The 13,681-nt window shown below is 38.2% G+C and overlaps 1 protein-coding gene across 1 annotated transcript; it reads left to right on the top strand.

The window, feature by feature from the left end:
* Nucleotides 1–6,432: 6,432 nt before the first annotated feature.
* LOC101789366 (proline-rich protein 23A) lies at nt 6,433–7,597 on the top strand. The gene has a single exon (XM_005006758.2). It carries the CDS (start codon nt 6,612–6,614, stop codon nt 7,422–7,424), a length of 813 nt encoding a protein of 270 aa, XP_005006815.1. The 5' UTR covers nt 6,433–6,611; the 3' UTR covers nt 7,425–7,597.
* Nucleotides 7,598–13,681: the final 6,084 nt, after the last annotated feature.

Raw genomic sequence — 13,681 nt, 5'->3', positions numbered from 1 at the left:
AAACACTGATAAACCTAACTTCATAAAACAAACACTAGTGGACATAAAATATCAAGTAAACCTCATTGAAATTAGAGTTGGAGAATTCAATATTCCACTATCACAAATAGATCAACTAGACAAAACAAATCAACAAAGAACTATCAGTTAAATCTAACCTTCTCTTAGTAGATATCTATAGTATTCCACGAAACAACAGAATACACTTTTTTCAGCAGCATGCAGAACCTTCTCCAAAATATGCCACATGCTAGCACATAAAGCATGATAAGTACAAAAAATATTGAAATTATACCATGCATGCTATTGGATCATAGCGCAATGAAGCAAGAAATCATTGACAAAAGAAACCTCAGAAATTATGCTAAAGCATGAAATTAAACAATACTCCATTGAATGACAAATATATTTCAGAAGAAATCAATGAAAAAACTAGACAGCTCCTAGAATCAAACAATAATTCCAGTACAACATAGCAGAACTTACAGGACACAATCAAAGCAGTCCTAAGGGGGAAGTGTATAGCTGTCACTACCCATATCACAAAAATATACTGAGCTCATATAAATAATCTCATATAAATATGCATCAAGGTCCTAGAAAAACATAAAAAATTGAATCCAAAACTAGGACAAGGAAGAAAATTATGAAGATCGGGGAGGAAATTAACAAAATTAAGATTAAAATCAATATACAGAATCAAAGAGAAGTTCATCCAAAAAATAAAGAAAAATGATAAACTGTTAGCCAATCTTACCAAAAAAATGAAAGAAAAGAACTAAACCAATGCAATTAGAAATGAAAAAGCAGCCAGGCATGGTGGCACACACCTATAATCCCAGCACATGGGAGGTTGAGGCAGGAGGATTAGGTACAAGTTCGAGACCAGCCTGGGCTATAAAGTAAGCTCAAGGGCATTCTGAACTGCATAGCGAGACCCTGTCTCAAAAAGACAAAAAAAGAAAAGAAGAGAAAGAAAGAAAAATTACAATGGACACTGCCAAAATCCAGAAGATTATTAGGTAACTAATTGAAAACCTGTACTCCAATAAATTTGAGAATCCAGAAGATATAGATTTCTAAATAACATATAAATTATTAAAACTGAGCCAAAAGATAAAAAACCTAGATAATCTAATAGCAGGCAAGGAAATTGAAGTGGCAATTAAAAATAAAAAACTATCAGAAGCCAGGCGTGATAGCACACTCCTCTAATCCCAGCACTCAGGAGGCTGAGGCAGGAGAATCATTGCAAGTTCAAAACCAGCCTGGGTTACAAAGTGAGCCCCAGGCCTGTCTGAACTGCATTTCCTGTCTCAAAAATACAAATAAATAAACAATATCAACTAAGAAAAAGCCAGGACTTTATAGATTCATTGCTGAATTCCACAGGAACTTTAAGGAAGATCTAATGCCAACACTCCTCATACTCTTTGACAAATTTGAAAGGGAAAGAGCACCCCCAAAGTCATTCCTAGAAGCAGCATTAGCCTGATTCCAAAGCCAGAAAAGGAATCCCCCAAAAAAGAGAACTACAAGTCAAACTGTTTAATAAACACAGACGCAATAATCCAAAAAAAAAAAAAAATGGCAAACACAATGCAACACAGTTTCAAAAAGATCCTACACCATGACCAAATGGGATTCATCCCAGGTACTGGGGACGGTTCAACATATGTAAATTAGGAAATGCAATATGTCACAAAAACAAGCGCAATGACAAAAATCACATGTTCATCTCAAAAGATACAGAAAAAAGCCAGGAATGTTGAAGTACACTTGTAACCCCAAGTCTCGGGAGGCTGAGGTGGGAGGATTATTATCAGTTTGAGGCCAGCTGATACACGCAGCGAGTTCAAGGCCAGCCTGAACTACATAGCAAGATCCTGTCTAGGAAAAAAAGAAGAAGCAGAGGGATTCATCTCAGAGAGGCGGGGAAGGTCCAATATATGTAAATAAATAAATGTAATACACCATATTAACAAGGACAAAAATCATATGATCATCTCAATAGATGCAGAAAAACTTTTCATAAAGTCCAGCACCCATTCATGATAAAAAATACCTACAGAAAACTGGAACAGATGGTCTTTATCTCAATCTGATAAAAGCTATCTATGTCAAACCAACATCTCTGTAAATGGATAAAAATTGAAAACTTTCTCTCTAAATCAGGAACAAGACCACGATGCTCATGATCTCCCCTCTTATTTATAGCAGCATTTGTACTAGCCAAGTCTTGGAAACAACCTAAATGCCCATCAACTGACTTTTATGAATGGTACTTTTATACAGCTGACAAAAGATGTGGCACTTTTATACAATAGAGTACCACTCAGCTATAAAGAAGGCTCACATTGAGGCTTTTATAGGTAAATGGATGTGACTTGAGACCATACTCCCAAGTGAAATAAATCAAACTCATATGTGTAAATACCGTATTGTCTCCTTAGCATAAGAAATGGTAAGAGTAAACAATATACAAAATCCTCAATGAATACCATGAAAGGGTAGGAATCTGCTCAAAGGAGAAAAAAATAACTCAGGGAAAAGGAGGGGAAAAAAAGAAGGGAAAAGAAAAAATACACAAATTTGTATAAACACACTCAAGAGAGCCAAGTTGATTCTGCTACTCATTCCATTAGTTCTTGGAACAAAACAGTAATATTCATAGGACTGGATCAGTTTTGCATGAGTGTCTGATAGTCTGAGGAACGCTTTTGAAGATTACCATGTAAAATAACATCTTAGTTATGTTCCTGCCACCTTGTTTTGAAAGACCATATTGTCATTGTTTGAGGCTCTTTGTTATTGTTATTTATTTGTCTTTTTAGTTTCTTGTTCTTCTAGTAATTTCTTTTGTTTTGTTTTGTTTTATCCTCTAATGCAGAAAGGATATATGTATATGTAGAGGCTTACCCATGCCTGGAGCATCTCCCAAACAGTTTAAGAGAATTGATTGTATTATGCGTGATGATATGAATAGCTACTTTGAAGAAAAAGAGACATTATGGTAGCCATTGTTGATTTCCTATTATTATGCTGTGAAATCCAGTAATGTTTTTATTCTTTGTTCAGAGTTGTTTAGTCTGTTTTGTATTATTTATTTTCAATATATATATGAAGGAATGGAAAGCTATTTTAAAGAGGACAAGATACATTATGGTAGCCATTGTCGATTTTCCTATTGCCTGGTTTTGAAGGCCTGTAATGCTTTCATTCTTTTGTTTTGATCAGTTTTATACTATTTTGTTTTGTTTGAATTCATTGTGTGTAAAGATATAGACAACTATTTCAAAGAAATCAAGACACACATTATGGTAGCCACTGTTGATCTCCTGTTGTCTTGCTTTGAAATACTGTGTCACTTGCATTGTTTTCTTCTGATATGCTTTGTTCTGTTTTGTTATGTTTTGTTTTACCCTCTTTAATATAAAATCAAACCTTCCAGATTTAAAGACTCAATCCAAAAATGGGCATCTGAGATTAATAGACACTTCTCAGATAGAGAAATATAAACAGCAAATAAATATATGAAAAAATGTTCAACATCACTGGTCATTTGAGAAATGCAAATTAAAATAACACTGGAAAGAATGACTATTATCAAGAAATCAACAAGTAACAAATACTAAAGGGGCTGTTGGGAAAAAGGAACCCTATTGCTGGGAGTGTAGACTGTTGCAACCAGTCTGGAAATCAGTGTGGAGATTCCTCAAAAAACTAGGATTGGAGGTCCCATTTGACCTAGCTATTCCTCTTCTGTTATCTTCCCAAAATTAAAAACATCATAATATAGCAATACACGTGCACCTATGATTATAGCAGCAGAATTTGTAATAGCTAGATCATGGAAACCACCTAAATGCACATTGATACCACAATGCACAATGGATAAAAAAAGATGTGGTATTTTTATACAATGGAGTACTACTCAGCCATAAATAATGATAAACTTGAGATTTTATAGCTAAATGGATACAACTAGAGACCATACTCATAAGTGAAATAAATCAGACTTGCATGTGTAAACATCATATTGTCTCCCTAGCATGAGAAGATGAAAGCAATTATATATATAACACATACATAATATATATATATTATATATGATAGTTAAGATAGTTATACTACTCATTTCTCTTAGTCCACTAAAAAGAAAGGTTGTGCTAATATTTTTTGGATATTAAATACAGATATATTGTACTCTGAGTAATTGAAAGCTAACAATACAGAATGTATTAACCATTGTTTCCTCTAATTATCTTGTTTTGAAATGTTGGGGTTTTCTCTTTAAAATTAAAAAACTTTAAAAATGAAGATACGGCCTTTTAAAAAAATTAAACATCCATCAGGCTAAAAATTCTGAAGAAAAATAAGAAAGGAAGGACCTTATCTCAATCTGATAAAAATTATTTATGATCAACTACCCAATTTCATATTAATTGGGGGAAAACAAAGCTTTTCCTCTAAAATCAGGAACAAGATAAGAATGTGCATTATTACTCAACACAGTATTCAACCCCTTAACCAGAGTAATCAGGAAAGAAAGAAAAGGTATATGAATAGGAAAGAAAGAAGTCAAACTAGCCTTGCTTGCAGGCTACATCATCCTTTATATAAAAGACCAAAAAAATTCCATCAAAGACTCGTAGAACTAATAAAGATCCAGTTTTTAAAAATGGGCAACCAAAATGAATAGACATTTCTCAGAAGTACAAATGACTAATAAATGCATGAAATACTGTTCAACATCTTGGCCATTAGACAAATGTAAAAGAAAACAATTTTATACCATCTTACTGGGCCAAGGATATAGCTTAGCAACACAGCACCTGCCTGGCAACAGTAAGGTCCTGAGTTCAATTCCTTGCACCAAAAGTTTTTTTTAACAAGATATCATCTTACTCCAGAATGAATGGCTATAAAAGAAATCAAATAATAACAAATGCCAGCAAAAAGATACCCTTCCACATTGTTGGTGGGAATGTAAACTAGTATAGCCACAATGAAAATTAGTATGGAAATTCCTCAAAAAACTAAAACTAAAAATTCCATTCAGCCCAGCTATATCACATCTAAGTATCTTACTATAACAGTTAAAGACTTTCTATTACAGTGATATGTGCATACCCATGTATATGGCTGCACAAATCATAATAGCTGAACTGAAAACACCCTATGTCCATCAACAGATGGATATATTTTTAAATGATTTATATACAGTGGAATACTACTCTGCTATGAAGACAAATTTGAGTCATGTATAGAAAAATGGATGCACCCTGAAATCATAATGTTCCGTGAAATAAATCAATATCAATATGCATTAAATAACTCATGGCTTTTCTTGTATGGGGAACTCAAATTATAAATCACATGGTTTCTCTCACATGAGAAACCCAATGTCCAAACTAAAGAGAAAAATAGATATTAGGAAACAGGGATAAGGATCTTTTGTAAATGGGAAGAGAACCAAGAGATGAAAGGGAGGGGGTAGAGGGGGAGAAAGAAAAGTAAAAATACATGGTATGTACATGAACCAACTCCCCATAATGAATGTAATCATTAAGTAATGCAAACACGTAGTAATAAAATCATGGAAGAAAAAAACGACACTCAGATCAAAAGTACTAAAACGCTAACTGTACCATCTAAATGGAGGTGGAGGTTCTTGCTTTGACAGCACATAAACTAAATGGAGCTAGAAAAGCCAGACTCGGCTCTGCTACTTTCTGACTCCTGGGCAAGTTGCTACCGTTTTTACATAATGTTTGATTATTTGTAAATTTGACTAAAAGCAGATATACTGTACCAAAGAATTTAGTTTCCATCAACTTACATAAACTCTTACTTCAGCTGATCCTGGAATAATTATTACTTAGTATAACCCTGAGATAAACGAGCAGCTGCTTATATCCAACGAGGCTACCCTTGCTTTGCTCTTCAAACTCTGCGAGGATATTGCAGCCATTCACAACTGAGGGAACAGAAGCGCAAGGATATCATGCCAAACACATCGCACTATTTGGAGTCGAAAAAGAGGACACTTGGGAGACAGGGCCTACACAGCAAGCGGGCTTATATAAACCAACATCTTGCTATGGCATTCCAACCCAAGAATGAACTCTCATTGGTTCCAGCCTATCTCTAGGGGTACCAGGAGAACAGCCAAGAAAAGCCGAGAATTCCAAATCGGGAGCCAATCCTGAGAGAGGAAGTTGCTCTGCCCTCTATTGGACCATAAAAGTATTGTCTAACAGGCACCTACCAACCACAGATGCTACTATTGGTGCATTTCTAACACGCAGCCCGCCGAGGGGCGGAGCCTAGGCTGACATTTTGCGATTTGGTTTCCCAGCACCACTTGCACCAGAATAGGCCGTCAGTCCGCTTGGCATCCTGAACCCGCGAAGAAGACGACAGGTTCTACGGGGTGAAGCTACGCCAGTGGCAAAAGGTACTTACTCAGCACATAGCAAGCATCAAGAGGCCCAGCTCGCCTCAGTTTTCACCCTCTGCTGGGCACTAACCTGTCACCACGCACCGGACAGGACAGCACAGCGCACGCCTGAGGCCAGTCGCCAGCGCGCCCTCTCACCACCGTCGACATGATGGGCATTCGACCCCACAGCCCCGGGCCCCAGCCTGCTCCCTGGTCCCGACTTCAGCCCGAGGGACCCAGCCCTGCCAAACGACGCCGCCTGGAGGGCCAGGGCCTCGCTGACCCGGAGACCGGCGCTGAGTCCGGCCTGGAAGACGCCGCGGATCCGCCCGCCGCGCCTGCGCTCACCTCTATGGTGATCCTGTCAGAGAATTGCGCCCTGCAGCTGCCTCTGGACGGCTTCAGCCTGGTGGTCGAGGCCATGCCCGACTCGGTCCTGCAAGTGACTCTGCAAGACCACACTGTCATTCTGGTCCACCAGGACCTCCTGGGATCCATCGACCAGAGCTCCGAAGGGCAAAGTGGCTCTCCTGACGGCCTGGACGGAGGCGCCTTGCTAGGCAGTCCTCTGGAGAACGACGTCGTCGTGGCGGTCGTGGAGCAGCAGGAAATCTGTGCTTCTGTCCCGGAGATCGCTGGCCAAGAAGAGGTCTTAGAATGCGACGAGGTCGCCGAGTTTCTGGCACCCTACATGGACCCTCCAGCTGGCTTCAGTACTGGGCTCCTGTTCCGGTCTGCAGCAGTCCAGAGCCCTGATCCGCAGGGCTCCATCCTACAATCCGCGACTCTGGTGCACATCAGTCCTTTCGAAAGCGGCTCTCCTGGCCTCATCTTCGACCAGGACTTCCATCTGGTGAGGCCCTACCCCACCTCACCGCTCCAGCCTCTGCCTCCCTTTCCCAGTCCTGGTCCTCATGAGCGCCCAGTGCGCCCTCCAGGTCCGCACCGCAAAGCCCGGAGACGCCTGTTCCAGGTATGAATGGCCGCCTGCAATCGCCTGTGACCCAAGCGAAGGTCTTCGCATAGCTGTTTTTCGTGAACTAACCAAGCTACAAGGATACATAATGGACAGTTTTTAATGTAGGCGACATTGGGATTCTAAATCAGTGGGTGGCTGTTTTAGAAAGTCTGAAGACTTGCTGGGTGGTCATAAAAAAGACTGGGGTGGCTTTTGGACATACTGCCAACTTGCAGACCTACAGACTGCTACTCGTTCCCTTTTCCCTATAGAAGCCCCCCTTTAAGAAGTTCGATTTCCCCTAAGGTTTTTGTTTAGTTTGAGGGGGGTGTTTTTGTCGTGTTGCTTTTTGAAAGGGTCTTACTGTGTGGTTCAGCCGCCCTTCAACTCACTGTGGCGCCCAGGCTGGCTTGGAACTCTCGATAATCCTGTCTCAGCCTCCTGCTAGAATTACAGGAGTGTGCCACTACACCCAGTTTTCCCACCGCTCCACCCCCGCCCCCAGTTTTGATTCAGACCTCTGCTCCAGCACTTTTCTCTTAAAACCCACCCTTCCTCCAACATCCTATCCATGGACCTGGTTTTGTCCCAAAGTAGTTACTAAGTATGCTTTGTTTAAGAGCACTTAGGCTCTTGTCTCTGCTAATATGTGACTATCTTCTCACCATGGACTTGACTTTATATTCAGGAAGATTTGACCCTCTTTAGGATATCTCACAAATAGCTGTTCTATACCAATGTCTGTTACAGAACTGGGAAGAATGATCAAACACCTTTTTTTTTTTTAATAATTTGGTTAGCAAAGAACTACTATTGTTTCGATTGTTTATTTTTGTGTAACAAAAGAACCAGCTCTTTTCCATTCATTTCCTCTTGTATGTTATTAAGACAGTTCTGTTTCTGAAAAGTTTATACGGCTGTATTTTCATGTTTTTACAGCTACAAGATCTCAAATTTATTTGTACATGGTTACAAGTGCATAAAAATAATTTCTTTTATATGTTGATCTGTTGTTCAACAAAATTGTTTTATGATTTATCTGTAGATTCTTTTGGTTGTTTAGTAAGAACAGTAATACCTCTAAAAATGGGAATACAGTATTGTCTTTTCACAGTCATCTTATATCTTATCCTTCCTTAATTTGGATTGGATATGACCTTTTTTTTAAATAATATAGCTGATGGAGCATTCCCATCTTATGTCTTGTGTAGACAGTTCTAAATTTTATTATCAATTATGATTTTTGTTGTACATGCTTGGTAGATCATTTTTATCCCATTGAAGAAATTTACTTTCAGTCATTCTGATAATGAAAAACCTGTCCGTTTCTGGGCTTTTGTTGGTTTTTATTTGCAAGGAGTTGGCTAAGTAACTACAAAGGCTATCAAATTACTGAAAATGTTGAATTTAGTAACTGAATTCAGTTAATTTTATAATTGTAATTCTTTGTGTGTGCATATAATACATACATAGAACTTTTGGGCCATTGCGATACATATAGAAAGTTAGTAGGCAGACACATGAGACCAGCATTGTGACTACCGGGATTTGAGACTGGAACGTCCTTGTGAGGACTTGAGAAGGGTGGAAGGAGGTGTCTTCAGGGTAACATTAATGTTTTAAATGTTAAATTTTAAGCATTTATTGTCTGTATGCATGACTTTTGGAATATCATTTTTTATCAACTCATATGGTGATTGGCACTTATAGAACTTCTAATGACTAAGTCTCTTTGCATATCTGCTCTTCTACATTATTTTATAAGGTTATAATCCCCCCCTGAGTTGTATTTGGTTTTTCTTTTTTGGAGGGGTGGTTTTGGTTCATGTGGGAAGGTGTTGGATTGTATGCACACCATTTGAACATTAAAATGTCCAATATTTTAAAATTTGCCTCGTATTTTCATAGTACAATAAATTATTACTAATAAAGCTAAAATCAGAAGGGTGTGATTTTTTTTCTTTTAAGCAGTGGCAATTATCATTTTGACTTACCAAATGTAGACAATCAGATCCTCCTTTGAAGGCCCCAACCAAATGCCTAGTGCCAGCTCATTTAGTGTCATGCAAGTCTAAATCCTCTCTTCTTCCAGGAAAAACACCTGCTCTTTACATGAATTTGTATCATAGTTTTAATTCTTACGTCTCTAAATCGCAGTTTCATTAAGGATAACATGGACCTTCAGTGGGAGTTGTTTCAGTTGAAAGGCACCTTTTAAAAAAGGGAGGTGCACACTTATAATCCTAGCATGCAGGAGACTAAGGCACGTGGATCACTGCAAATTAACGGCCAGCATACAAAACTAGCCTGAGCTACATAGCAAGACCTTGTCTCAAAAAAAAACAAAACAAAACAAAAAAAAAAAACGGGAATTGCTTTTCTCAGGTTAAATGAGTAGCATTTTTTATTAGATATAAGGAGGGCTGCAAACTAAGCCCTAAATCAAATTTTTCTTCATTAAAACATTGTTTGGCCAAAGCTATTGAGAGAAATTTGGCAAACAATAACAAACTAACTGCAGAGGGAGAGAGAGAGAGAAAGACTACATCTTACTATGTGGCTCAGCCAGATTTCGAATTGACTTTGTAAATTCCTCCTGCCTCAACCTCCTGAGTGCTAGGATTATAAGCATGCACCACCACACCCAGCTGCATTTCTTAAATAAATTTTCCATCTTTGTCTTGCCCTTTATTGAGCTCTCCATCTGTCTCTTATCCTTCTAATATCTCTTTTTTGGTACCTCCATTAGCTCTTCCTTTCAATTTTCCTTATCTAAACCCCTATCTTTTCCCAGCTACTCACTTAAAAACCTAAAATGCCAATCACATTTAGAGATCTGACCGAAGCATGTAAATGATTTCTACTACATTCAGAGAGTAAGAAAGCCTGTAAAATCATTCTTAAAAGTATTCTATTTACTTACCCCCAGCCTCAGTAAAAAAAAAACTAAAGTTTTAAAAGATAAATCACAGCTTTTCCTCAAATCAGTTTATTGTTAGAGCATGACTTACCTGGGAAGGGAAAAGCATTTGTGTCCTGATAGATTAAAGACTGCCCTAAAGTGTTAGACCTTTCACAAATAATAAGTGAGAGAATTTCTGGGGTTTGACTGAGTATCTCAGACAATGAGTACCAATTATTTCAGAGACTGAAATACCTTCATATGAGTCAACAATTATGGTTTGTGTCTAGATGTCCTGCCAACATGTTTTGAGAGTTTTCTTTGGAGGTAGCTGAATCTAGAATGTGTAATGCTGGGACTAAGGGTGGGTCAGTCCACTAATTGGATTAGCATCACCCTAATCCCAGTAGTCTAGATAAAATAAAAGAAAGAGGCTTATGCTCCCCCTTTTGGAATGGAATATCAGTCATTGAAGGAAATGTGCTACGGGCTGCACCCTAGGCGCCTTTGATATAGGAGATAGGGCATGGCAAAGATGGCTGAGGGAATAAAGATGGGACCTGTCACTTGCAAGATCCCAAGGCGATGCCAAACAGTTCCCAGGACCAAGTATGTAGAACTTCTCCAGGTTTTCAGGTGATGTGGATGACATATCAGGAAACAGATTCCATGACTGGCCCATTATTGTGATCCCTGAAGGTAGCCCAATCTGTGTCTTCCAGGCACCGCTTATACTATTTTTTAAAATTTTTTATTTTAAAGAGATTAAGATAATGTACTTTTATTTTTTTCTCTCTTTTTCTTTCTTATTTAGCCAAGTTTGCTCTGCAGAGCCAATTTTTCTGTTACTCCTTTACCCCTCACTTTTCAAATAAACTTTTGGCACTAAGTTTGGCTTGTCTCATCCAATTCTTTATTCAAGGTAGGACCTAGAATAAATTTAATTGGAGAGCCATTTCTAAAAGAACCACTCAGTAACAGCTTGGAACTTCTACGTCACGAGCTGGTTTTTGACACAGTACTTATGATGTGTTAGGCCCCATGCAGATTACTTTATCACAACTTCTAAAACTGGTAACAGTGCTGTAAGTGGGGTAGCACTATTTTCCCGATTCTACAGACTTACCACATGGCACTAAAGGCCACCCAGCCAGACAAACACTGCTGCAGCTTAAACCACCTTCGACTCTGCACAGGGCATGCAGAAGTCATATGGAAATGGAAGGGACTCTTAACTGACAGAAATGGATATGGGATGGTTATTAATTTGTGAAAATCCACAGAACTTAATGTACACTCTGAACTTCAGTTAATAATAATGTACCTATATTGATCTATTAATTATTAATTGTATTGATCTATTATTAATCTAATTAATTATTGATCTATTAATTATAAAATGTGTGTTATAATACAGCCTGATGTTAGTGGCAGAAGCTGTACAGTGGAGAGCTAGGGAACTCTGCAAGCTGCTCGATTTCTTGTAAACCTGAAAGTGTCCTTAAAATCAACTATTAATTTTTTAACTGTAAGGAAGAGAGCTGGAGATGTCAGTGGTAGAACACTTGGATTGCATGTGTCGTGTTCTGGTTTGAGGCTCAGCACAAGCAAGGGAGTGGATAAAGAAATAAAAGTGATTTAGAGAAGTTAGCTTTAGAAGTAAAAATTTTAATGTGCTTACATTAAAAATCAAGCAGAGCTCCAATGAAATCCAATATCTTACAAAATTAATTTGGCACTAATAAGTAGATATATATATGGAAAATTAGGTTAATATCCTCACAGCACAAAAGACAGAGAGATTTCCTGACACACAGTAAATGAAAACAGAAAACTGTTCAAGGAGCCAGGCATGGTGTCACACCTGTCATCCCAACACTTGGGAGGCTGAAGTAGGTGGATTGCTGTGAATTCAAGGCCAGCCTAGGCTACAAAGTGAGTTAAAGGTCAGCGTGAACTCCACAGTGAGACCTCATTTCAAAAATAATAATAATAATTTTTTAAAAATGAAAACTGTTCAAGGCAAATCCTGTACATCACTAAAAGGAAACTAGTAACCAATTATCCAACCTGAGTCCTCTATTACAACTTTGAAAAAATGTGAATAGAAAGATTGCTTACTGTAACCTCACCTTTGACCCTGTCGGAAAGGATTATCCTCTTATTTTAGGGCAATAGCTTTCCTGGAAGCTATAAAACTTATTTGATCTGCTGAATTAGTTCTAACCTCCGCACTTGACTTAACATAACACAAAACACTTTTCCAACAGCTGACTAGCATTTTATGAGATGACATTTCTCCCTTTCTCTCACATTACCATTCACCACTGCAACATTCTGAATGCTCTCTGCCAAAAGGATGAGAGCCTCCGCACTGACTTACCTCAGTTAGGGAACAATCTGTATCCAAGTCCAAATGTGAACCTTGACCTAATATTATGTGTTGAGTTCTCATCCCTCAAAACTAAAACTGGAAATTATCAAGCAAGTATACAAAAACTAATTTAGTTTGCCTTAAGAATATAGTATACATACTTTGGTTTTTCTTCAGATCATATAGAGCTTATATCTTTAAAGTATAATTCTCTACCTTGGGTAAAATTAATGCAGATGGGAGAACTCATTGCTTTTACTACGGCTTGTTTAGTAGCCCAGCACCCAGTATTATAAAGATATTTGGTATATTCTTGAAGAAGTATATGATATGTGAGATATGTTGGAAACAAAGGGAGTTTTTATCCCTGCTGGAACCCTGGTCAAAAATGGACAACTAACTAAGGAACTTTTAGACGCACTCTTAAATCATAAAGAGATAGTTACTGTAAAGATTAAAGCCCATAAAAAATAGATAATATGTAAGCTAAGGAAAACACTTTAGAAGATAGTTATGCCAAATAAGTAGCCTTAACCAAACCTACAATCTTATTTAAATACTCAAGGACTAAGTTTCTAGAGGCAAGAAAAGGGATCATTATATAAAATCACTTTTTAGTATCTAATTTTTTGTAGCACTAGGAATTGAACTCAGAACCTTCATTCCCAGACTCCTGCTTTTTTTATTCAGACACAGGTTCTTTCTAAATTTCTAGGCTGGGCTGGAATTTGTGGTCTTCCTGCTTCAACCTCACAGGGAAGAAGGACACTGAATCTTACACAAACTCGAAATGACCAGGTCATACATGATGATAGAACTCTGGCCCTGTGAAACTAGCCGCTCTAGAAGCCAAACAACCTCTTCAGTAACCAATCATGAACCCAAACCACAGCTTCCACAGTAACCAGCCCCAAAAGGCCAGCATTAGTCGGTGATAGCCAGCAGGGAGCAGAACTTCAGACCTCTCAAAGGAGCCGACATATCAGCAGCCACTACATGTTT

The sequence above is a fragment of the Cavia porcellus genome, unplaced genomic scaffold (genome assembly GCF_034190915.1).
Source record: "Cavia porcellus strain 051 isolate PalLab524CR breed Dunkin Hartley unplaced genomic scaffold, mCavPor4.1 scaffold_5, whole genome shotgun sequence".
NCBI classification, from domain to species: domain Eukaryota; kingdom Metazoa; phylum Chordata; class Mammalia; order Rodentia; family Caviidae; genus Cavia; species Cavia porcellus.
Note: the sequence above shows the minus strand (reverse complement) of the source record. Positions and strands in the feature narration are given on the sequence as shown.

What these genes read in the sequence shown, in the direction of transcription:
- LOC101789366 (XM_005006758.2), top strand. Translation starts at nt 6,612, where the DNA reads ATGATGGGCATTCGACCCCACAGCCCCGGGCCCCAGCCTGCTCCCTGG.